The 26,495-nt window shown below is 38.1% G+C and overlaps 3 protein-coding genes across 4 annotated transcripts in view; 1 reads left to right on the plus strand and 2 right to left on the minus strand.

Annotated features, from left to right (window-relative positions):
- LOC131428271 (uncharacterized) overlaps window positions 1–7,978 on the minus strand; it is a 209,690-nt gene extending 201,712 nt beyond the window's left edge. For both annotated transcript variants that reach the window (XM_058592076.1, XM_058592074.1), the window contains exon 1: window positions 7,441–7,978. The gene's annotated coding sequence lies outside the window, so the exon portion shown is untranslated. The remainder of the gene's footprint in view (window positions 1–7,440) is intronic.
- A 3,864-nt stretch (window positions 7,979–11,842) lies between these two features.
- Window positions 11,843–14,888, plus strand: LOC131429940 (protein O-mannosyl-transferase TMTC4). Its single transcript, XM_058594479.1, has 5 exons — window positions 11,843–11,999; window positions 12,065–12,554; window positions 12,968–13,074; window positions 13,139–14,176; window positions 14,337–14,888. The coding sequence occupies exons 1-5, from the start codon at window positions 11,946–11,948 to the stop codon at window positions 14,769–14,771; spliced, it is 2,124 nt and encodes a 707-aa protein (XP_058450462.1). The 5' UTR covers window positions 11,843–11,945; the 3' UTR covers window positions 14,772–14,888.
- On the minus strand, window positions 14,865–22,049 carry LOC131429941 (uncharacterized). The gene is made up of 5 exons (XM_058594480.1): window positions 21,049–22,049; window positions 20,547–20,985; window positions 20,391–20,481; window positions 15,835–15,927; window positions 14,865–15,520 (listed from the first exon to the last, which is right to left on the minus strand). Exons 1-5 carry the CDS (start codon window positions 21,904–21,906, stop codon window positions 14,935–14,937), a joined length of 2,067 nt encoding a protein of 688 aa, XP_058450463.1. The 5' UTR covers window positions 21,907–22,049; the 3' UTR covers window positions 14,865–14,934.
- Between the last annotated feature and the right edge of the window lie 4,446 nt (window positions 22,050–26,495).

Raw genomic sequence — 26,495 nt, forward strand, 5'->3', positions numbered from 1 at the left:
GATGAACTTAACTTTTCGTTCAATATTTTTGAAAAGTGATGCCAGGTCTGTTCATTATCAAATTATCTGATTGAATTTAGTTTTCATTGCGTATGTAATGCTGTATTTCTGAAACTTTTATGATAATATTCTCATGTCGGTAAGTTTTTCTTTCATTTCAAGCAGATTAATCTGGCACAACTTATTGACAAGTTTCGAATTGTTTTTCTAAAAATGAAGAAAATTGCACACACTGACCTAAAATTTCATGAGGCAGTCAAGACAATGCGGACTCGGTAGCAAAATAGTTTTTACTGCGAGGTTTTCAATTCGGCTTATCAGTTTTTGCCTTGCGAAGAGCATAATTTCACTATTTTTGTTCTTCACAAGAGATATATAGCCATTTCGGCATATATTGAGTCCGATACAATTATGACAGCCGTTTAGAAAATTTTTGATAAGTTGAACAATTGTTTTAGTTACTTCGTTTTTACATGACGATGTGAAAATTTTGGCAGAGCTTCTATAACTACTAGTGCAACGTGGGAAAGTTGGTGATTTGCTGCACAATTATTTTAGATATACTTAAAATTGTTCTATAGTGATTTTTTTTCGGTATTATCGTAAAACTTAAGAGGTATAAGTTGCACAACCGATTTTAATATATTTAAAAATCTTTTTGAACATATCTAACATAAAAAACAATTCTGAAACAATTGTAGAACCTCTTGAAATTTTAATAAGTTACATTTGCTACTTGGGTAGATAAATCAGATTTTCGCAACCAGATATTTAATAACTAAAGCTTCAGCGCCAGCGTTGATTTGTAGAAACTATGTGTTTGAATAAGATTAAATTTTTACTTATGATACTGAAATCATGTAGTGATATCATATTGCAATATTTGATAATAAAAATAAAAAAAAAATAAAAATGAACGTGCTGAGTGCAGTGCAGTGAGATGATACATTTTTTATCAATCCGCATGTAATTTTTGCATGAATATTCGTCGGCGTTTTAGGTTTTCATGATATTATTTTAATAACCATTGTTTTAAACGACAGTTTGAAATTTCAATCAAGGATGGCTTTTATCGTATCAAAGAACGCTCACTAGCAACTCTTCACACGATTAAATCAGTGCCATCAAAGAGAGACGGATATCATCGCAGCAACAAAAACCCGGCATGGCTCATTTAACATAGAATAGACATCAGTGCGAGAGCGAATTTCTCTCGGTGACATTTCTGAGAATCAAAGGTTAGCTCGCTGCTGTGGGGATTCTCTCTGAAGCAACCAACGGTCGCTTATTCGCGTTTCGCGATCCGATTCTGTATGGGCAGTGGATAGTTGCGATAGAATCATTTTACTATTGCCGCTTATTCTAACTATGTGCAAATATATTATATATCAATATGGATCACTTTAACGAATTCAATACAAATCGAAAAGGACATCACAGTAACACCATCTCGTGACGCTCAAGGCTATTAGTTCAGTCAAATTTAATAGTTTGCGTTTATCGTGCACCCAGAAGTGAAATGTCACAACTAATAGAGCATGATGCCCAAATAGAGGTGTGAACATTTTCATGTGTTTTTTCTGACGAAAGTAAATATTGCCTAAAAATAATGTAGAATTACGTTCTTTAAGACCTATCCTCTTAATCACCACTGAAAATGAAAATTTTCGGAGGATGTTTCACTTTTTTCAATTTCATTTGTAATAAATGTTTATAGTGGCAGCACTGTGTAATTAAAAACCGTTTTTCTTTCTAGTGAATTAATGTGTAAGCAAAAAAGATTTGTTAACTGTAAACTTACTCGACCTGTTTGTCTCACGGATAAACAGTAAATTAAAGACATCGAGCAGTACCAGTAGTGCCAACAGCATTACAAACAATAATATACCGTAGTATTACATATCTGCAGTTCAATGAAATGCTCTAAACAAACTGGACTGGAATCGGGAATCATTATCACAGTAAACCTGAATACAAATGGATTAAATTTTCAAATCAAGAAATTGCAATACTTAATTCGGAAATGTTGGTAAAATTCTGGAATAAGCATTAAGATTAATTTGTTTAGTTCTGCGTTTACATTTCACACTCATTTATATAAATAGGGATTTTTTATATAACAATGTGTTCTCTTCCGAGTTAGTATCAGATTGCTATTCTAAACCGTATTTACAGCTTATTTTTTCGTGCAGTGCATATCGAGAAATATTCCATATATTTGGGTTTGTTTGATTCAGTGTACTGAATCCATGGCTGTCATATGTGCATTAAAAAATTTGTAGTGTATTAGTAACCTTTTTTACCACCGCACTTTACTGTGATGTCCCTCGTGAATCGCAAGAGTGATCCATATTGATATATAATATATTTGCTATGTGCATATAACCTTTTTATAATTGTAATTTTTTTAAGGGCCGTGAAATACTAAGAGTATGAAGTGGAGCGAAGAAATGTAAAAAAATTCTCTCACGGTTCATGCATTGAGAGACACGAGTTCTTGTAGCATCTTCTACCGGATTGAAAATGTTGTATACAATAAAGATAAATATCGAGCAGCTTCTGTTAAATTTTCGGCAATCACCAACATTGATTTCAATCACTCATGACCCTGTAATTTCGGAACTGCAAGACGAATCGAAATAACAAATTGTATAAAACCATAAATTCCTTTCTTTGGATCTAAATCTAAGTGAGTTCCACTTTAGAGTTTTTGGTCATTATTTACGGTACTTCTGGAACCGGTGACCATGAATTAACATGAGGAATAAATTGGAATAGTTTTGAACCCAAATTTGTTGCTATCTTCATCTTCTATGACGGTTTGAATTGTCTTGTAATTTGAATTTTCCGGTAATGAAATGCGTTTTGGCCTTCTTTGGGGAAACGATTGAGCTCCTCTATTTCCGATTCTTTTGGAACCGGAACTCAGGAATCGGACCAACCGCAATCAATTAAATTAATTTAAGAGATTGTAAACCATTTCATTTGATTCAAATTTTTTGGAAAATCAGTGTAGCTTTCTTTGAAAAATCGTAGTGCGTTCCACTCTATATCCCCTGAACCGGAAGTTGGATCCGATTGAAAACAAAATTCTTACGCCTCCGAATATAGACAATCTTTCGTATTATTTGACGGATTGTTTTTGCAACTTTTGCTTCACATCCAGAATTGTAACGGTGCATCTATAATAAAGTATGACTTATTGATTACAAAAATTTGCTAAGGAGTGTATCGATAAGTAGTTAGTAACATTCAAACAGTTATTACTCTGAAATGGCTTTATTTTTTTTTGCAGCGTGTTTTGCGGTGACATGTTTGTTTACATGTCAATAACAGCTGCGCAATCGATTGGTTTCGGTACGGTTTATCGTTTCAATGATGAGTCGAATTGATCCGGAAACGCGAAAGAAAATTCTGCACATTTGGTGCTCAGAAAGTGGTGTCACGTACAACGAAATTGCAAAACGGGTGAAAGTGCATCACACCAGTGTCAAAAATATTATCGAGAAGTTCGATAAGACCCTTTCCATGAAGGATCCGGTAGGAAAACGGGTCCCAGCCAGCCCGGCCGGGACTTAAAAGTGGTTCAGTACATCAGGAAAAACCCATCGGCGTCGACGCGGGATTTGGCCAAGGAGTTCAACGTTAGCATCGGGATGATTCAACGGACCAAAGTTCGGAACTCCCTGAAAACGTACAAGAAACAGAAGGTGCCGAAATAGTCCCTGGTACAGCAAGTTCAGGCCACAACAAGAGCGCGAAAACTGTATAACCGGATTCTACAGAATAAAGACGGATGCATCCTGATCGACGACGAAACCTACGCCAAGGAAGACTCTCGAGCGCTGCCCGGACCGCAATATTATACGAAATCGGTGTACCAGGACCTGGACGACGCTGACAGCACGGTGGCGATGGAAAAGTTTGGGCAGAAGGTGTTGGTCTGGCAAACAATTTGTACCTGTGGTTTGCGGTCGACGATTTTCTTCACGAAGAGCACAATAAACGCCAAGGTGTACGAGGAAGAATGTTTGAAGAAGAGAATGCTGTCACTGTACAGGAAGCATATGGCTCCCCTCTGGCCGGATTTGGCTTCAGCCCACTACGCCAACTCCGTTCTACATTGGTTGTCAAAAAATAATGTACAATTCTTGGAAAAGGACATCAACCCTCCGAACTGCCCGGATCTTCGGTCAATTGAAAGGTATTGGGCAATTGCCAAGCGGCACTTTCGGAAGGAAGGTACAGTGTCGCCAAAACATGCAGGAGTTAAAAAAACTGGACAGCTGACACCAGGAAAGTCACAAAAGTAACTGTGCAGAATTTATTGAAGAATGTGAAGTCCAAAGTGCGAGCGTTTCACAAAAACTAGGATTTTCTTCAATATAATCAGTGAAATGCATAAAAATGTAATTTTTCTACAATATATCGAAAACTGATGTCAAAATATGTTTTTTTCGCTTTTTTATTCAATAATCAATGTTGATAACTACTTTTCGATTCACACAAATAACGGTAAACGAGTGAGACTAAAACAATACAACAAACAAAGTTATAGCAGTTTTTTGCAGATTTAAATTCTCAGTAGAGGAAAAAACTTCGGGAATGTTTTAATGGTTCTAAAACCTTATCCGATGTTGACAATTATTGAGTTGACATCTTTTTTTTATCTACACAAGAACCTCAATTCTGGACATTCAGGCACTGACTGGCTCCGAATTCAGTTGCAAAATTCAGGTTCAGAATCCAGATCAAGAATTCAGATCATGCATTTAATACTCGAACAGAACTCATTTTAAGAATCCATGTTTCGAATTCTAGAATTCAATTCTAAATTTTTATACCGAACCTGATTTTAGAAATTTAATTCAATTCCGAAATCTAGTTTCAGAACCCAACTTTCTAATTCAATTCAAGCATTCTGAATTCTGAGTTTGAATTTTTGAAACGAATTCTTAATTTGAATTTTGAAATCAGATTTGAAATGAAATCAATCCAAAATTCTGGTTCGGAGTTCGGATCTAAAATCTTAACGGAACGACCGAAATTAGCTTTGCGCCTAATTCGTATACTGTTTTTGAATTAGTTGATTTTAACATCAAAACTGCCAAAATAACTAATAAATTGGTTAATATTCAGAATTTAATTTGCTGATAAAACTTCTTGTTTTTAGCGAATATATTTAGATGGCGAAAATCCTGGACACAAACCAGCAACATTTCAATCCCACACGAAATTCTCGTTGTCAACTAATTTTGTTGTTAAAATCAAATAGTTTGGCGCTGTTTGGCGTCATCATCACTGCAGAAAGACAGCACAAAGAAAACAAGAATGCAATTGGTTTTATTAACAAGTTTATTAGTCAAAAACTCATGAGAAGTGTCAAAGCAACACAATTCGTTGAAAAACAGAACAGGATAGTCTTGTTGAAATTATTTTGATATATTTTATATATAGATTTTGAAATTTCTAACTGACCGATATGTAAAACTGCTGTAAAGTTGTTTGGTTTAAGTTTATTTGTGGAGTGCTTTCAGCTATCAGTGAATTATTAAAAGATTAACTAACAATCATTTCTGTGACCAGTGCAGAAAGTACATGTTTATTGCATATTCTATGCTTACTTTGCCATTCCGACTTCTATCTCTGAACTTTTAGTATGAGACGACATCTGAATGCTTAGGTTTCCGCTTAGTACATGCGTAAATAAACGAAAATATACTCGTTTAGTCGCTCAATAATCAGAAATGAAAGTAAACAAATCGAAACTGACACTTCCCTGTACGGTCATTTGGAAAATTTACCGTGATGTTACAAGCAGCATCTACAGCAATAGAGTAGGACACATGAATCAAAGAGCTACTATCCGAAATGGTTAGACATTTTCATTGGCCATTCATTACATTCAGTGCCTAACCAAAGCAGATCGTTTGTAATTACGCTTCGTGATTGTAAGTGAGAGTTTACAATGAACAAACAAAATGTTGCTTTGGAGAAGCAAATCATTTTTACAGTGCATAAGAATTCAACAAATTAGATAAAATGAGTTATAATCAGGACCGTACCCATATGTATTGTTTCTTTTGTTAAGAGGCCTTTTACAAATTTAGGAAAGCAGCTATTAGTTTATAGTGCAAAATCAATTATTCACATTATAAACAGAAATAAATTTATTAAACTCAAGAAAGTTTATTGATCAAATCAACTGACAATTCCAATTAAAATAAATAAATTAATTGGACTCGTTTTGGCTGTAGCTAAAATTAACAGTTCGTATTAGTTGGAATCAGTATATATTTTACTTAACTCAAGAAGGTTTATTGTTATTATTAACTGTCAATTTTCATTGAAATTAACAACAATATCACTTAATTCAACAACATTTTTTACTGAAATCAACAATAATTATTTGTTAAAATCAACCATAGTTTTGCTGATTTTGCTAAAAATATTAGTTGAATGAAAGTGGAGCGTGTCTTTGCTAAGAAATGACAGCATGTCAATGTTGCAAAATCAACTGAAAAATTAGCAAATTCAACCAACTTTTTAGCATTATTAAGGGGTTCAAAAATAACAAATCTGAATTAGCAAATATAAGAATTTTTTAGTTGTCCTAAAAAATAACTAACTAAAATCAGCAAATCAACTAATTTTTTCGCCAAAAAGCTGATTTCGGTCTTTGCGTATCGTTTCGGAATCCAGATCACGAATTTCAATCTTGAACTTTGATTCAGAATTGTTGATTGATGGACGAAAATCAATCAACAATTCGTCGTCAAAGTTCAAGACCTTTTAAAAACGCTTTAAAAATATCCAAATATTTCGATAACTACATTTTCGACATTTGCTCTGTGCTCTGAGAAAAAATTGAGAAGATGACCAGCCCAACAAGTCAAGTTTCACAGTGAAATGTAGAATCAAGACTGTGTTTTGCTACGATTTTACAATTCCGGAGAGACTAGCACGATTACCGATCCCCATCTATACAAAAATATATAGAATTAAATGCAATTGTTCGGAGGCAATTTTTTGTACCTATAACTTTTAATAAACAGAACGTGAGAACACAGGAAAACAAATGCACTGACGTGCTGAAGCATTATAATGGAAGAAAATGTCATACATCAACATAGAGAAAAATACCGTCCTCCAGAGGAAAATGAACAAAACCGTCGAAACCTCTTCCAAATTGGTACAGTCAGGCTAGGAAATGTATCACGATCCAAGTAGGCTAACAAACCACATAGCCTTGCAAATCTACCAGTGCCTACTGAACAGTCCTTATGATAACAGATAAAAAAAATATTAACGGATTCTCACGGCAAACGTGGATCATAAATTTTACTGCACATTTTTATGAACTGGCTAACAGATTTTCCCCTGTTATCGAAGCGCTCCGTTTGATGCTGGTTTTACGCATATAGGATAAAAATAGCTTACATTTTCTCCAACAGACAGAGGCGGCTACTCGTTCCAATGCAGCGGCTGGTTCCCTAAAAGTCAATTCCTTGTTTCCCGACGTCTGCCTGCATTCGCCATGTTTTCACGTTGCGACGAAAGAAATTCTCCCTGTCCGCAGTTCGTAGGAAGAAAACACTGCACTATCCGGCACACTCAAATCGTAATTTTCCAGCACATTTCACCGGAAAGCGGAGCACACTCCACTAGAATTTCATATTCCCACGGTTTCAATTACCAATTATCGATTACCCGTGCCGTGCACTAACAACCTTTCTATATCGGTTGATAACCTATTTTACTGATCACTCGAGGAAAAATTGTTCACATCACTTTGCGAAACAGCCATCACCGCGTTCCATTTTCCGCGTACTTTGCTATCGAAACCCAGCCACAATTCTGTGGGGTGCAACCAAAATCTGTGAAAAAATAAAGTTTTTCCACCGGAGCAGCAGCCCGGAAAAATCGAAGTGTCTTCGGAAGGAGGCACTCTTTAAGTCTACTGTCTGCGGCACCTTCTACTGGCTGCCGTGGTTTCGGTTTTGGATTCGAGCAAGAGCGTCAAAATGAGCAGAAATTTTCCTCCCGAGGCATTTCCCTCGTCGATCAATTCAGTGTACACGGAAATAATACTCACACTTTCACAGACTCTGCGTTCTCGAGGAGTGTTTACCTATACATACAAAAAAAAACTACTCATTGTCCCGTATTCGAACGGATGAAGGGTGCGAGAAAATTGCTTTCTGACTTTCAACTGACTGGACCGACTGACGGAGTGGGCCACAGGTTCGTACACTTCCCGATGGAAAGACGGCGATTTGAAGTGAGAATTTCAGTAGGCGAACGAACGAACTTGACAGCCCCTTGATTCCCTAATACTGACTGCTTGGATAGAAAAAACCCTACTCGAATCATCCGGTTGACGAGAATCGGTCAAATTCCACTCAGAACATATGAAACTCATTTGACATTTGACAACACACTTAATTTATAAATCTTGTTTTTAATAATTTGAATAAAATACAAGCGGCAACCAAACGTGGCGGTGTGATTTTCGCCCACAGTTACACGGGCAGAAGAATTGCAATAGACATGTAAGTTACTAAAATATAAACTTTCTCTCAGCTTTGATTGCTTGTCTCACGTCCCATGTCCGTGTGGGTGGAGGAAGGTCGATTCCTCTGCAGACTGATTTCCTCGTTCGAATCCGGAGAGTGAGAAAATAGGGAGAAAGGACAACACAACAAACACTCACCGCTTACCGTGTGGAGTGTGGTGGAAACTAATACTACTGCAGTTTTCATAAGCAGAACTGTTTTGACGTTTAAGTGTGAAATGGTGAATAGGAAATATTATTAGGGTGATAAAGTTTGCAATCAAATGACCTATCATATACTCAATTCAGTATCAACGAAGCCTGTTCTAATCCATCTATAGATTGAATGATACCTTTCTCCATACCGTTTTACGTCAAAGTTCCTTTTTAAAGTTTTTGATTGCGATTTTTGGAACCGGAGACCGAGGTGTTCATCGCTTTTTGCATCGCCACTTTAATGGATGGCTTGAAACTTCTAACAACTTATTATTTAGTTGGATCCGAATAAAATTCAGCTAAAGTCTGTGAGATCGTACAACCTTTTATTTGATCCTATAAGTATGTGAAAATCGGATAAGCAATCTTTGAGAAATCAAAATGAGTTTCATTCCGAAGTATACGACCATTATTTGCTGTATATCCTGAACCGGAACTCTAAATTGATTTCGAAGATATTTTACGTGTTTTGTATCGTCTTTTTTGTGGTTTGAAATTTTCGATACTCATCATCAAGATTTAACCCCAGATTTGATCTCAAATTCTTATATTCGTTTAAACAATCCTTTAATGTTATACGATTTGTTTGCTTAGAGCATGTTTCTGCGTTTCATCGTATTGAATGTCAAAAACAGAGCATTTGATTAGGGAATGTGTTGAAAATATGTAATAAAATATAGTGGTTTTCAGCTGGACATAGAATGCGACGGAATCGTCGCAGAATAGCGAAATAATGAGCGTCAGAACCAGAGATGCCAGGTTTGCAGATTGGTATGTAAATTTGCAATTTCGTTAGTTAGTAGACTTTGCAATTAAGCAGACTTTTTTGCACATTTGCGAAGTTTTTATAAACGATCGTCCAATTAAATTACTATTACTGTAGGATTTTTGTTTGGTTTTTCTCGTCATAATTTTAAATTTTGAGCTAGCATAGAAGCATTTCTAATAAGTAGACGCACAAAATTTTACCTGACATCTCTGAAAAAATGTTGGACATTAGTTTAGGCCTCTTCACTGTCTGTTGTATTGAAATTAACTAGCATTAGAGCCACAATAATCGACTGGTGGATTCAGGTCAATTGCAGTTTCAACTGGTAATATTCCTTAGCGACCAGTGTTATTTCAGTGTTCATTGAAAGCATCAACAAATGTATATCTGTCAAAGACGACCAACTTTTTAGAGTGAACGATTTACAATTTTCTGTAATAGTTTATTTTTATAGTTAAAATCGACAATATGTCTAGTAAAGCACGAGGTTTTGATGACCAAGGTGATTAATACAAAATATGAATGAAAAGGAAACATAAAGTCAAAGTCTTGGCATTACATTCCTTTTGTGGAATTTGGCCTTTCTGTTTCAACAGACTTCGCATCCGATTCTTTATGTACAGAATCATTGCATGGCTAGTATTATGGATCCTACTGACACCAAGAATCCTTCCAGCTCGGGACTCGAACATACCGATAGTCCCACGACAAAAGGGCCTAACTGCAAATAACAGTTTCTCTTGGTTTTCTTTTCCTTTCACGATTTACCGGATTGATTTTATATTTGACACCTTCGCAAAACTTTCAAGTTAAAACTAAACATCTAAATTAATTATTATAAAATGTCCTGTTTATGGTACCAATTGAGATACAGGACGGGCTTATTTGGCCATAACCACAAACCATTTTTCTAGAAAATTTCAAAGCTGCTTCATAAGAAAATTTCATAACAATGTTGTATGAAACAGACAGGTTACTTTGCTTCTACATTCCTTATGGCTGAGAAAGTAAACAAACAGAGACTATCATTTGCAGTTAGGCCCTTTTGTCGTGGGACTGTCGAGACGACAACTGGCTTGTAAGACCAGCGTCCTATGAATTGAACCGTCAACCCGGAAAAAAGGAAACATACTAAGCACAAAATAACCATTATGTCAAGTAAATAGGACACGCTTTAAAATATCCGTGCAAGTTGTATCCGATGGCAGATCACATACGCATTATCAAAATGAAATCATTATGACTGAAGTTTACTTAATAATAATTCTGCTAATATAAATTTGTCATTGTAACGGTTAATTTAAAAAATAGTTTTTCTGGCTCGTGGTTTCAAAAAGAAAATGCGTAAAAGATCTGTCCTCGGCATAAAGGCCATTTGGCTTCAGTTGGTAAGATATTTTGATCGTTTTACATAACGGTCATTTGGCATAAGCAAGTGACAGAATTGAATTCATTGAACATGTTGTTGTAGAGAACACTGGTGAATAAATGAATACCCTTTTTTATTTTAATTAAAATAGATGTTCTAAAAAGCTTTGTTAAATCAATAAGTAAGTTTATTGAGCTTTTGTGAATTGTGTTTATAGATTTACGCAAACTACTCCTATGCCAAACGACCATTATCGTATGATTAGCGTTTAGTAAAATAAATTCACTAGAATAATGTTCTAACACCATTTAATTATGGTGTTGAAACATTGTTATAGTTATGAACAATTATTTCCTCCCGTATTTTATGATAATAACACCTGTCAACATTTACTTTAAAGAAAGATTCTTGATCAGTCAAAACAGTATAAGAAAAAGAAAAATGTGTTTTCTTCCATCTGGTGACAAATGATTTATTGGCCATTACCAGGTACAATACCTGATTTTCTCGATGTTGTTTCCATATCGACACTCCCACGACAAAAGGACCTAGCTGCAAATGACAGTTTCTCTTTGTTTACTGTTTCTTTCTCGATTTACCGAATTGATTTTATTATTGTTGCCTTAACATTCAAATTGAAACTACAAGCTTTCTCGATTTATATTGGAAACTTTCAAGAAGTTGCGTAATGGCTTCATAATAATCAGAAGAGAAAGTGAACAAAGAGAGGCTCTCATTTCGTGGGACTGTCGATATGTTCGTCAAACAGTCGGTTATGATATCGGTAGAATTGAACGGCTGACGAGCGAGCGAGTTGGTAACTTTATTCACCGAAAATTATTCAGTAATTTTCTGGGTCCGTGCAGTTTCTTAAAAATTATGCCACCCTGTTAGGTGTGGTGAATATGGACGTCAAACTGAGTGTTTATTTTGATGCGGCTTTCACTTCACATCGTATAAATCGTCCCAATTTGTAATCGTCTGAAATATTTTAATACCAAGATTTTACCGGTATTTATGATGCCGATTTCCTCAGAATGGGAACCGATTTAGGTCTAAGAATCCATCCCATCTTCAGACCACTTATTCGAGTGAGTAAAACCGACTTTTCATTGATAATTACCGATATAGTTAAGATGTTTACCATTGCCTTCAGTATGGCCTTCTGATAGCGCTATCCAGTTGCTGCTATTGGCCCACCCGAACGGGTACGTTCGTGTTCGACGATACGGTAGCGATAGTGAAAAACCAAGACGTAACAAACCACAAAACCGCCCTGCGGGATCTGTTCCAGCATGATTTTTGGGGCACCAACCTGACCGATCCGACCAGTCATAAATCTTATCGGCCGCTAACAATCCTGAGCTTCCAGAAGGAAATACAACTGTTCGGAATGGATGCAACTCTCATGAAAACGACCAACTGGATGCTGCACACGGGCGTCGGTTTGATGTTGCCTAAATTTTTCAAAACCATCAACTGGACCCGTCATCGGAATTCACTCAACTTCGAGTACTGGGCGGCCGTACTGTTCGTAGTGCATCCCATTCACACGGAAGCCGTTGCTGGTATTGTTGGCCGTGCCGAGTTGCTCGCGACGTTTTGGTTCGTTATCGGGGTGACGATTTACAGCAGCCTGTTCGGAGGTAGGTTGTCGATTGTCGTTGGGGTTTCTCAAAAGATTTTTGAAGTCCACAACGATTCGGTTGTTTCAAAGAGTACTGTTTTGCGCAAATTGAACTGACTGTTGAAACACGACGAATTTTTACCTAAAAGTTATTAATCCTAGTTCATTTTTATTACAATTCAGAGTAGCCGATAGCTTTTGTTTTACAATTTCTACATAAAATAATAAAATTACAATAAAGTATCTGACCTACATCAATAAGCTCTCATTAAATGTGTTTTATACCTTGTATTCGGCAGGATTCCCGTAGTTGTGGCATGGATTTTACTTCCATTTGAACGGGACCTGAAATCAAACAAAACAAATATTTTACTGAAGTTTGCTGTGATATTTTCACCCAATGAATAAACATTTTTTATCAAATAATTTCAGCCTCTCAAAGTCACGATTTGCTTTGGAAACATGCTTCCGTTTTTTCGTCGGTATTTCTATGCACGACCATATCAATTCTATGCAAAGAAACAGGAATCACTACCCTGGTAATCAGCCCTAATTAATGGCTGTACGTTTCTACTATTGATACATTCTATTTCTACGTTTCAGGCTGTTTGTGCAGCGTTGGACATTTTGAATCACATAAACGAGCACAATCTCGTTAAATCATTCCTCAGCAATAGACTTTTACAAGTTCGCATCATGACATTGGCCGCAATGACCTGCATCCTCATCTACGGTCGACTGTGGATTCAGGACTTTGGACGGCCTCAATTTCGAGACAAAGACAATCCCATAGCTATCAGCGAAGGATTGACCAAAGTTTTGTCCCAAAGCTATCTGTATTGTCTGAATCTATGGCTTCTGCTGTGCCCCGATTGGCTAAGCTTCGACTGGGCGCTGGATTCGGTTCCCTTAGTTAGAACACTCTTCGACTATAGAGTGCCGTTTGTGATAATGTTTTACGTGTTTATGATAAGTCTAGTTCTACGTACGAAAATTCATAAACCCGTTCTAATGGGCGTAGCTCTGATGATAATTCCCTTCCTGCCCGCCTGCGGCATAGTTCGGGTGGGTTTTGTGATAGCCGAGCGCGTTTTGTACATTCCTTCCTTAGGTTACTGCTATCTGATAGCGTACGGATTTGAACGGCTTTCCGAGAAAGTCGACACCCGATGGATCCGCATTCTGTTACGATCGGGATTTTTCCTGATCTGCTTGCTGTTTGTTGCTCGCACCGTGCAACGTTCGGAATCCTGGTCGACGGAACATCGTCTGTTCCGGTCGGCTTTGCGCGTCGTCCCGAAAAACGCCAAAGTTCACTACAATATAGCGCGCCTAGCGACCGACGAGGGCGACAAACCGACGGCCTTCGTTTTCTACAAGCGCGCCATCGAACTGTACCCGGAGTACGAAGCGGCTCACATGAATCTAGGCAATTTGTACCGCGATGAACAGAACTATGGAATGGCTTTGCGGCATCTGAGCAAAGCGATCGAATTTCACCAGGAATTTCATACTGCCTGGATGAATCTTGGCATCGTACATGCGGCGATGAAAAATTACGACGAAGCACTGTTCTGTTATCAGCGAGCGATGCGCAAAAAAAAGCACTATCCCAATTGTATGTTCAACTTGGGGAATTTGGTAAGTTTACCACTGTTTTCGTTCGGCACGTCAATAAAGACATTGCACTTCGAGGTGGCATTAGTAGGTCAACATGAACTGCTAATGCATTGATTAGTCGTAAAGAAAACGTTAAATCAAGTAAAAAATTCTAAAGTTTTCTCGTTTGCTTTCGTCGCAGTACAACGACATGGGAAATCAGAGCCAGGCGTTGGCAGCCTGGAATGAAACCGTACAGCAGGACCCGCAGCACATCAAGGCGTGGAACAACATGGTCAACGTGTACGACGGTGCCAATCTGCAGAAGCAAGTCCTGGCCGTAACTGATCGTGCTTTGAGCCATCTTCCCGGTAATCCCACCTTACTAGCGGCTCAAGCAACTGCCCTTGCTAAAATGGGTCGCTATCCACAGGCCGAACGCATCTACAGTGATCTTATACTGTCTTACCCGAGGGAGGAAAAGTACCACCAGAATATGGGCGTCCTGTATCATCGCTGGGGAAAGCTGAAACAGGCCGAACGACTCTACCGAGAGGCACTAAAACTAAACCCGGGCTCGGAAATGGCTAGAACAAATCTCGCTAAACTGATGGCCTCGAGACATGGCCGCTTTTAATCGGGTTTTAACTCTTTTTACTACTTTTTAAAACAATAAAATCTTTTTACTCGAACCGCCAGGATTTCTTTAAGTCGTTCTACTCGAAACCAACTATTTATTTTAAAAAAATCCCTCGGAGATCTCTATTCAACAGCTGATAAAAAAACCCCTCTCCCGATACTCACCCGTTGATGATCCGGATGTTGGCATAATCACCGTCGACCAGTCCGGAAACCTGATTGGACGACGCCAGTACGGTCACGACGTTAAGCAAAGCGTCCTCGTCCACACCCGCCGCGCCCATGCCGTCGTCTTCGTCCGCCGAACCACAGTCAGCGGCCATTATGGCACCGATCGAGCCCGTATCGCCACTTTTGGCCGAGATCATATAATCACTAATATTTACAAGCTGCCCGAATGGATTGCCGTCATCTCGTCGCAGGATAGGATCGTCCAGCTGAAACTCGGTGCTTCGTTCATCGATACCGCTTGCCAGCAAACTGCTGGATTGGTGCTGTTCGAAGCGAACGAAACTGTTCCCATCGTCATCACCATCCCCGTCGACGTCGGAGATGATGTTCGAAACAGAGCTGTTGATGCCGACCCGGCTTTCGTTTTCCACCCTGAGGTTACTTCTGTGAATGCTACTGTTATTGCTGTTGTTGTTGTTGTTGTTGTTATTGCTGTTGCTAGTCGAACGGATGTGAGTATTCATGTGTGCCTTCAAGTGATGTGATTTCGCAAATCGTTTCCCACAATCCGGGCATCTACGGTGGGAAATGATGAAAATGAAACTATTAATTCATATTTCGGTATAAAATGTTCAAAACGACGAATGTAACAATGAGAGATTCTCTTTCGATTACTGCGAAATATTTCTCCTTTTTTTAGGTAATTTCTTCAGTGCAGATTGAAAGATGATAGCTTTAGTTATTATTATCGGTAAATAATTGAAGAGAAGGATTGCTAAGAGTACCGTAATAATCGAAAGAGAAAGTAAACAAAGAAAATCTCTCATTGTTTCATTCGTCGTTTTGAACATTTTTTACAGATATAAACAATATTCTTCTTCTCAACTTACGAGTATTTCTTGATTCCTGTGTGAATCAACATGTGACTGTTCAATACATGCGAATAAGTGAAACTTTTTTCACATACTTCGCAAACATATGGCCTGCAATTATTGAGAAATGAAGAAGATTAAGAGTGTGTTTTAATGATGTAAGTAGTAGGAATTTCAAGCACCAAAGTGTTTAGTCATCCTCAATACGATTCCCAAGCATTGAGAAGTTTTATCAACAACGTAGTTTATGTGCTGTCCATCAAGAACGACTTTCTCGAACGTCATGAGCATTCGTCGGGATACAAAACCATGACTTTGAACCGATAATTAGCGAAATATGTCCCCGGATCATCCAGTGAGAAATAAACATCGTTGAAGTACAGCAAGAAAATCGGGAAGCCGAGGTGGCTTCCCTGCGAAAGTCCAGATGCTACCGGAAATTTTAACGGTAAGACGACGATTCAGTAGCCATGATTGCATACATCGAAGGACGTGTGCACCAAATACGAATTTATCTTATTTATTTGAGTTTGAAAAAAATCATTACTCACGTGTTGTCATCAAACGTATGATTGAAAACTGTCTTGTACTCATACAAATTCATTTAATTATTGATAATTGCAAGCTGGCTGGTGAATGACTGACTGACTGACTGGACTATGACGCAAAATATACCCCATTGTGGTCCACTAGCCTCCACTCAGCACATCTCGAATAAAATTCTGTGATTTGTAGCTGTGATCACAGTTACCATCTCGTGACGGATAAGGTTACTAATTCAATATTATTCAATAGTCAGCGTTTAGCATGCACCAAGATCTGAAATGTCAAAACCCACTTGAAGGTGGAAACTTTTCTATATTTTAAGTGTTGTTTTTTTTCTAATGAAATAACTTTTCCCCTATAAACAATATGACAATCAAAATAACAAATATTGATATTGTGTATTTATACCACAGGAATCGGAAATCATAATCATCATCATAAACCTGAATACAAGTGATTTCTAAAATTGTAATACTTCGAAAATGTTGGCGAAATCCTGGAATTACCATTGCAATGAATTCGTTTCGTTCTACGTTAACATTTAGAATAACGAATTTCACATACACTCAAAAGAGATTTTTTATTTAACAATATATTCTCTCTAGAGTTAGTAAAAGATTGTTTTTCAAGGCCTATTTACAGTTTGTTTACGTACAGTGCAAATGGAAAAAATGTATTTAATATTTAGGGTTGTTTGATTCAGTGTTTTTTTTTTTATTGGAAAAGCTGTCAAATTTGCAAAAAAAAAGATTTGTAGTGTATTAAAGCTTTCATTTAGAATTGGAACAAACTTTTGCTCATATTGTGGCGTTCCTGGTGGGCGGATTTGGAAGTTCTTGGCGCCCATGTGTCGTGAATTTTGTCAGCTTCACATATGATTTTTGACATTCCGCAAATCAACTGTACTTTGTAAACAATCAACATGGAAGCCGAAAGAAGGGAAAAAATTGTGCACAGTTATTTGGAAAATCCATTGTGGTCTGCATCTAGGCTAGCTAAACAGCTGAAATTGCCCAGAAATACCGTATGGCGCGTTATCAAATGGTATAAGGAAACATTGACGACGATTCGAAAGCCTCAAGCCAATCGTCGGAGTGAAACTGTCGACAGGAAACTGCGTGGTAAGATTTTGAAGACGATTAAGAGGAATCCTAATCTGTCGGACCGTGATTTGACCAGAAAATTCGGTGCTGCACATAGTACCGTGAGGAGAACTCGACTCCGGGAAGGAATCAAGTCGTATCGAGCTAGCAAACAGCCAAATCGGACCATAAAACAGAATGGTGTGGTCAAAATTCGTTTCTCGGAAACTATATGACCAGGTGCTGACCAAATTCGACGGGTGAAACCCTTGACTACGGGCCAATCTCAGGCCAAAAATTATACTTGGCAACGGCTCGGGGGGATGTTCCAGCCAAATTTAAATTTGTTTGTGCCGACAAATTTGCAAGAAAATTTATAATTTGGCAGGGCATTTGCAGCTGTGGCAAAAAAACGGAAGTTTTCTTTACAAATAAGACAATGACATCGGAACTATACCAAAAAGACTGTATTCAAAAACGAATTTTGCCGTTCATTCGATCCCACGACCATCCCGTAATGCTTTGGCCAGATTTGGCAAGCCGTCATTACAGCAAAGTCGTTCAAGAATGGTATGCAGACCTCCTCAGTTTGTTCCGAAAAACCTTCACCCACCCAACTGCCCCCAGTTCCGCCCTATTGAGAAATACTGGGTAATCATGAAGAGGAGACTCAAGGCAAAGGGAAAGGTTGTCAAAGACATCAAACAGATGACGACCTAGTGAAATAAGATAGCTAAAACGATGGACGAAGAAGGTGTGCGCCGCCTAATGAGCCGTGTTACAGGAAAAATTCGAGAATCCTTCGAAACCGTGACGAATAATTTTATCCGTATTTTTTCGTTTTTTGCATAAGAATGCAGGTTCGAGTCCTTTCTCTGAACGTATCCTTTTCCAATAAATCATCTTTTCTGTTAGTTTTTCATTTATTTGGCTTCTCCAATATATGTTTTCGCTCAGTCATTGCAAAAACTGAACTTAGTTATGGCGGCTTTACGTCAAACCAGCTAAAATTAATAAATCGTGAAGATAGACGTATCGGACTGTGGCAATAAATGCGTCGAAAACAAAATACAGGGTGATTTTTTAAGAGCTTGAGAACTTTTTTAAACAATAAAACGCATAAAATTTGCAAAATCTCATCGGTTCTTTATTTTAAACGTTAGATTGGTACATGACATTTACTTTTTGAAGATAATTTCATTTAAATGTTGACCGCGGCTGCGTCTTAGGTGGTCCATTCGGAAAATCCACTTTTTTATCGACAAATTTTGTTCAGCGATGAGGCTCATTTCTGGTTGAATGGCTACGTAAATAAGCAAAATTGCCGCATTTGGAGTGAAGAGCAACCAGAAGCCGTTCAAGAACTGCCCATGCATCCCGAAAAATGCACTGTTTGGTGTGGTTTGTACGCTGGTGGAATCATTGGACCGTATTTTTTCAAAGATGCTGTTGGACGCAACGTTACAGTGAATGGCGATCGCTATCGTTCGATGCTAACAAACTTTTTGTTGCCAAAAATGGAAGAACTGAACTTGGTTGACATGTGGTTTCAACAAGATGGCGCTACATGCCACACAGCTCGCGATTCTATGGCCATTTTGAGGGAAAACTTCGGAGAACAATTCATCTCAAGAAATGGACCGGTAAGTTGGCCACCAAGATCATGCGATTTGACGCCTTTAGACTATTTTTTGTGGGGCTACGTCAAGTCTAAAGTCTACAGAAATAAGCCAGTAACTATTCCAGCTTTGGAAGACAACATTTCCGAAGAAATTCGGGCTATTCCGGCCGAAATGCTCGAAAAAGTTGCCCAAAATTGGACTTTCCGAATGGACCACCTAAGACGCAGCCGCGGTCAACATTTAAATGAAATTATCTTCAAAAAGTAAATGTCATGTACCAATCTAACGTTTAAAATAAAGAACCGATGAGATTTTGCAAATTTTATGCGTTTTATTGTTTAAAAAAGTTCTCAAGCTCTTAAAAAATCACCCTATACATGAGAGAAAGAAGCACTAGCGAAGAAACACTACGCCTCACACCAGGCGCGTACACAGGGGGGGTTTTAGGGGTTCAACCCCCCCCCCCCCCCCCCCCCCCCCCCGAAACAAAAAATTATAACCCATGGGAAACATTGTGATATAAATTGTACATGTGTTGATTTATCACCATGTTCTAAACCCCCCCCCCCCCCCCCGGAAATTTTCTCTGGCTACGCGCCTGCCTCACACCACTAACATTGATAGAGGGTTACGAAATCGAGGTGGTTGGCGAGATCGTGTTTTTGGGCTCACTGGTGCTACCTTTCAACAGCATTTATGAAAGAAATTACAGACGAGCTTTGAAAAATAGAGTATTAATTTCAACACTAGACTAAAGAGAACACTTTCCCCTATCGTTTACTATTATGTCTTCCTCTCAGCGAGTCCCAAGTCTTTCGGAATTCTTCTTCAAAATGAATGTTGATAATGGATAATGCATCCCAAAAAACTCACTGTTTGCTGAAGAGAGTATGCCTAAATTGGATCTTGCGCATGGGCTAAAGCGGAGCCGCGGCCAACATTTGCATGAAATCATCTTCAAACATTGAATTATATTGATCTATCTATCGATTCCAATGAAGATTTCATCAATTTTCTCAAATTTTCGTTTTTTTTTTGAAAATCTTATCCTATACCTCTCAAAAAATCATCCTTTATATTTGGCCATTAACGGTGCCAGTCGTTTTGTATGGTTTGCTGAATTTACCGCACTCACAAATCGCCTGCCACACCAAATATGTTTTGGAAAATATTCGACCTACTTTTTCCGAAACTTCCAAGCGGGAATTTTCGACGAAAAACTACAGGTCGGGAATCTGGTTGGAGTCCGCTTTAATGTAGTCTTGAAATCTATCTCGCCCTAAAATACCATCCGGTCTAAAACTAAATAAGTTTAACCACAAACCTTTCTCCGGTGTGCGTTCGTTCGTGTTTGATTTTACTGCCAAAATCCGAAAACTGTCGATCGCAGTACTTGCACTTGTACGGTTTAGCACCTGAAATGAAACAACCGTGCTTGGTGAAGCCGAAAAAATCGAAACATAAAAGACAACCGACTCACCCGTATGCGTCCGCATGTGTCGTCTCAGTTCGAACGGCACCACGAAAGCCTTCTCGCAGTCTGTACATTTGTATGGTTTATCACCGCGATGTCGCCGCAGATGAGTTTCCAGTGCATGCTTGTATTTGTACGATCGGTTGCACAGCTTACAGACGTGCCGCTGTTTAACGGTTTTCAGGTTTCGTTTTACCCGAATGACCGTCTCCAGCAACCCGTCCGGTCCGGCCTTGGTGATGATGTTTTCAATCGTAGGTTTTTCTTCGTTCGGAACATTTGCTTTTCGTATAGTTTGAATAGTTTTCAATAAATTCGATGCAACCGATGAGGTCTTCTGCTGCTCCCCCATGGAATCAACCTTATGGTTAGGATCGTCGAAAATATCCGATGCTTTCGGTTGAGGAAGCTTCTTGAAGTATTCCTGGCTGCTCTCGTCGTCATACTGGAAGGTTTTTATACAACAAATATCAAACAGGATCGCAATCGATAATAAACCAACACCTACAATAATTTCCCAATCGTCAACGTCATCCTCTCGTTTGATGCTCGCCAATTGCTCTAGAAGATCGTCCTCCTTGTTTATGTACACCTCTGTATCGAAGAAGATATCAACACTGCTGTCGTCCGGTTGTTTCCCACTTTCGTCGACAGTGCGATTATCCTCTTCCTCCAATAGACCGTCGATCAACTCTGACCGCGCTTCGGTACCTTCGTCAAGCTCTTCGCCCATGCGTCCACTTCGGCACGTAGAAGGCGGCAAAGCATCGTCATACGTTATCAACGAATCCGTGTCGTTCTCGTCAGGCGATTCTGGTGCGGCAAGCGATTCCCCCGTAGAGGTAATGTCGTCATCCCGGTCGTCAACAGCCGGCGGCGCCGGCTCGGGTGGAGGACGTCCACAAATAATTATCTCACCATTGTTCTCAAGCAGTAGCGTTTGCTCCCGCGACACAAGCTTCACATTCAGTCCAGACGGTGGCTTGTAACTGTACATCACATCAGAACTGATCGGAATTTGTATCTCCGATGAACAGCTTGCTTGCTCAACCATATCAACATCCGGTTCGACACCATCGTCACTAGCATCATCTCTATGCACACTGGCTTCCCGATAGGATTGCAATATCGCATCGGAGCTCTCGCAGTTGACCCGAAACCGGTAGGCTACATTCAGATCGCGAATACACGCGTCACAGATTTGATCCGGCAGTGAGTCGTTCGTACGGATTTCGACGCTGGTACACTGCATCACTTTGGCACAGTAACTTAGATTCGATTCTGGACATATTTCGAACAGGGATCGAATTTCGCCCTCCTGCAAACAAATCCGACATGTGATGTTCCATTCTGGATTCAGCGACATGATAATATTTTCCTTTTTACACAGATGCCACCCCAGATATTACATATCTGTTTTGGTAGTTTAGTAGTAAAAAATGTTGCAGAAATTCCTCAAAAAAAACTATTTACTCGAGCGAGTTGTTTATTTACAAATTCCGAAGATTAATTAAATCGAAGATGTATGCGTCAAATGACAATCTATTACACTGAGAGTAAAAATCGTTTAATTTACACATAAATTTGACAACAAAATTCAAATTCCGGGAAAATAGAAGAAGAATTTGAGAATTTCGTGGTTTCTATTTTATAGATAAATATAATCATTCTCTTCATTTCTATGTAGTTCAACTGTATGTTTTTCTTTTCGATGAAAAACCAAATAATAATAAACATTTAATATAATTCTCGGTTGATTTCTCATTAGGGCGTATAAGCAAGTGACAGTTTCTCTTTAATCACTCTTTCTTTCGATTATTGTGATGCGATTAAAAAGATTTTCTTTGATTTCACTACTCTGTTTGAAAGTCGAAAGTTTCGGGTATCATTTTATGCAAAAAGTTGAGTGATAAATGTGGAAACCGCTTGGTAATTAATTCAACCGACTATTAAATGGTTTCAACAATAGTCAAGTTCATTTTTACTATACATGATTTTGAATGACCATACCAGATAAGTCATAAATACAAATAGTTTAGTCAAGTTGTAGTCTTTGTTATCTAGTACTTTATACGGTACAGATGGTGAATAATTTGATATCATGGTCGTTGCTACTATTTAAGTGTATAGTTGAAATGACCAAGAAAATTTGGTTGCAGTTACTATATTATTTTTCTCAGTGTATGATTGAGGAGCAACATTATATGTAACCGAATCAAAAATGCGTAGAGATAAATATATGCGCCTAAATTACATCACTCAATTAATATTAATTCAAAACCAAATGGGATAAAAATGCACAAAAAAAATAATACACTCAATGTATGAAGAATACAGAATACAGAATACGCACAAGAAATGCATCACACATCCGCCCCTCGATTAGAATTTAAGCTAAGCCATCATATTATCAAGATATCCAGCTATCACATTTTACGAACAAATCGTAAGCGACATACTTTTTTGCGAGCATGTCGCCTTCAGGCAACGCACGCATCGAATCGGAGTAGGTGAGAGCAGAGTGCCTATAACCAGAGTGGCGACGGCTGTTCTTTTGGAATGACAGCTTCCAGTTTCTGTTAATTACAATATAAAGTTAACGACACTACCAACATTTCGGATTAAAGGTTTTGAATTGTTGCCAACATTACACATGAGAAGTTGTCACTCTGATTATAAGGCACTCTAGGTGAGAGAAATGACAAATTTGTGAGCGCCAAAAGAAGCAGAATTGCACATTAACATGATATTTATTTCGATATAGTTTTATATGTTGCTAAGCAATATTTATAGTTTGTTTTTGCAAAATAATGTCTCAGATTTCTATTGACACATGTTGTTTCGAAAGCAATCTATCTATACTCAGTACATTTCGTTGAGCTTAACTGAAAATTTACAAAGTAATACTTTTTCTTTGGAAGCGTCATTAGCACTTACATAGAGCCAGTCAAACATATAAAACAGGATTTGGAAATCAGCTAGTATGATGTAGTAGTTTCAAGAGTATACAATAAGGCTGAATATAGATTGATACCATTGGTGTACGCACTGAATGTGAAACGGAAATCTTTTTTTTTTTTGTCTACATTACATGGAATAGAGCCGGCAAATTACTGATTAAACAATTTGAAACCATTTCAGGTGCTGTAATTTTCAATGATTATTGATTTTTTTGATTGCTTATTTCATTTATCAGTTTTTGCCTTTCTCATATAGAAAGGTTATGCAATCACTGTGAAAACCGACTTTTGAACCGAGGCCCGGAGGGCCGAGTGTCATATACCATTCGACTCAGTTCGTCGAGTACGCAAAATGTCTGTGTGTGTGTATGTGTGTGTGTGTGTATGTGCGTATGTGTGTATGTAACGTTTTTTTGCACTAACTTTTCTCGGAGATGGCTGAACCGATTTTCACAAACTTAGATTCAAATGAAAGGTCTTGTGGTCCCATACAAAATTCCTGAATATTATTTGGATCCGACTTCCGGTTCCGGAATTATGGGGTAAAATGTGCAAAAAATTGTGAAAATAAGTGCACTAACTTTTCTCAGAGATGGCTGAATCAATTTTCACAAACTTAGATTCAAATGAAAGGTCTTGAGGTCCCATACAAAATTCCTGAATATTATTTGGATCCGACTTCCGGTTCGAGAGTTATGGGGTAAAATGTGCAAAAAAAAGAAAATATGTGTTTTAACTTTTCTCATAGATGGCGCGACCGATTTTCACAAACTTAGGTTCAAATGAAAGGTCCTGTGGTCCGATGCGTTATTCCTGAATTTCATGCGGATCCGACTTCTGGATCCGGATATATAGGGTAAAGTGTGTTAAAAATTGTACACCATAACTGAAAATGGGGAAAAACGTTAAAAAAATTTCTAAATCGACCTCAAATCTTTTCCAATTTGATGGTTTTTATCAGTAGACGGTCAAACAAACCGATTTCGGTTACTCTTTTAAGAATCGAAGAAAATTTTTTTTTCGCATTTTTGCCTTTCTCATATAGAAAGGTTATGCAATCACTGTGAAAACCGACTTTTGAACCGAGTCCCGGAGGGCCGAGTGTCATATACCATTCGACTTAGTTCGTTGAGTACGCAAAATGTCTGTGTGTGTTTGTGTGTGTGTATGTGCGTATGTGTGTATGTAACGTTTTTTGCACTAACTTTATGGGGTAAAATGAGCAAAAAAATGAAAATATGTGTTCTAACTTTTCTCATAGATGGCGCGACCGATTTTCACAAACTTAGGATCAAATGAAAGTTCCTGTGCTCCCATACGTAATTCCTGAATTTTATTCGGATCCGACTTCTGGATCCGGAAATATAGGGTAAAGTGTGTTAAAAATTTTATACCATCACTGAAAAGAGCGAAAAACCGTAAAAAGTTTTCTAAATCGACCTCAAATCTTTTCCAATTGATAGTTTTTATCAGTAGACGGTCAAACAAATCTATTTCGATTATTCTTTTAAGAATCGAAGAAAAATAATTTTGAAGAATACCACAGTATTATATTGGTATGATAGAATGATTGATATGAGAAAGGCATCATTACACCACTAGGTGGATTAAGACAGGTTTTTTCTGTGAATATCACAGTATTGTATATGAGAATATGATTGATATGAGAAAGGCATCATTACACCACTAGGTGGATTAAAACAGGTTTTTTTTAAATAATTATGAGAATTTGCTTCTAGTTTGATTCACGTGGTTGTAAAGAGTGAGATGGGTTTCCAATTTGTCCTTTGAACTTTGATATATCCAACATACGTTCTTTCAGACCGCTATGGTAAGAAAATACCCTGTAGAACGGTCTAAGTTTTAGTATTAGCTTCAGCTAGACTTCCGAACAGGGTTTGCCGGTGATCGAACACGCACTGTGGGAATGTCTGTTTACAGGTGTAGTATCTCAAATTAGCTATTGTATCAGGGTTTATATACGGAATTTTTCTTAATCAGCTTTTTCAATCGTCGGAGGCCAAACTAAACGACATGTACTGACTCACTCTCATTTCTAATGTGATATATTTATAAATAATAATCCAGCTACTATCAGTGTTGGTGATTGCTGAAAATTTGACAGAAGCTGCTCGATTTTTATCTATATTGTATACAATATTTTCAATCCGGTAGAAGATGCTACAAGAATTCGAGTCTCTCAATGCATGAACCTCGAGAAAATTTTTCTACATTTCTTCGCTCCACTTCATACTCTGAGTATTTCATGGCCCTTAAAAAAAATTTCAGTCTGATAATGATCGCCGCTGTGTGGAATTTACCAAGAGAGAATCGCAAGTTGACAATTATCGCAGAAAATCGAATCGATGATTCGACTTGATGATTCTCATACTAGGTTGCAATATTTAAAAACCCTTGTGTGGAACCTTCACATACATTTTCATAGACACAAATTATACAAAGGTTATAAGCACATAGTTAGAATAAGTGGCAATAGTAAAATGATTCTATCGAAATTATCCACTGCCCATACAGAATCGGATCACGAAACGAGAATAAGCGACCGTTTGTTGCTTCAGAGAGAATCCCCACAGCAGCGTGCTAGCCGTTGATTCTCAGACGGTTCACCGAGAGAAATTCGCTCTCGCACTAGTGTCTATTCTATGTTAAATGTACCATGCCGGTTTTTTTGTTGTTGCGATGATTTCCGATTCTCTTTGATGGTACTGATTTAATCGTGGAAGAGTTGCGAGTGAGCATTCTTTGATACGATAAAAGCCATCCTTGGCTACTATCACCACCACTGAACCTTAAAACTAAGGGGTTAGTGAATAGATATTTTCGAACAGTTCATCGGTTCACGAACCGTGGCCAAAAATTTTTCTAATGCTCATACCGTACTTACACTAAAAATAATTTGCACGCTAGCATCATTTGCAAAGCATTTGAGCTATCACAGCTTGTAGAACACATGAAATTCATGAAAATATACACT

The sequence above is a fragment of the Malaya genurostris genome, chromosome 2 (genome assembly GCF_030247185.1).
Source record: "Malaya genurostris strain Urasoe2022 chromosome 2, Malgen_1.1, whole genome shotgun sequence".
NCBI classification, from domain to species: Eukaryota; Metazoa; Arthropoda; class Insecta; order Diptera; family Culicidae; genus Malaya; species Malaya genurostris.

Bases quoted from the DNA above. Each gene is read 5' to 3' on its own strand.
- LOC131429940 (XM_058594479.1), top strand. From the start codon at position 11,946: ATGGGAACCGATTTAGGTCTAAGAATCCATCCCATCTTCAGACCACTT. The intron at 13,075-13,138 runs GTAATCAGCCCT...TCTACGTTTCAG, and splicing joins AAACAGGAATCACTACCCTG to GCTGTTTGTGCAGCGTTGGA. The intron at 14,177-14,336 runs GTAAGTTTACCA...CTTTCGTCGCAG, and splicing joins TGTTCAACTTGGGGAATTTG to TACAACGACATGGGAAATCA.
- LOC131429941 (XM_058594480.1), bottom strand. From the start codon at position 21,906: ATGTCGCTGAATCCAGAATGGAACATCACATGTCGGATTTGTTTGCAG. The intron at 20,482-20,546 runs GTGAGTCGGTTG...GTTTCATTTCAG, and splicing joins ACACATGCGGACGCATACGG to GTGCTAAACCGTACAAGTGC. The intron at 15,928-20,390 runs GTTTGTGGTTAA...CAATAATTGCAG, and splicing joins CGAACGCACACCGGAGAAAG to GCCATATGTTTGCGAAGTAT.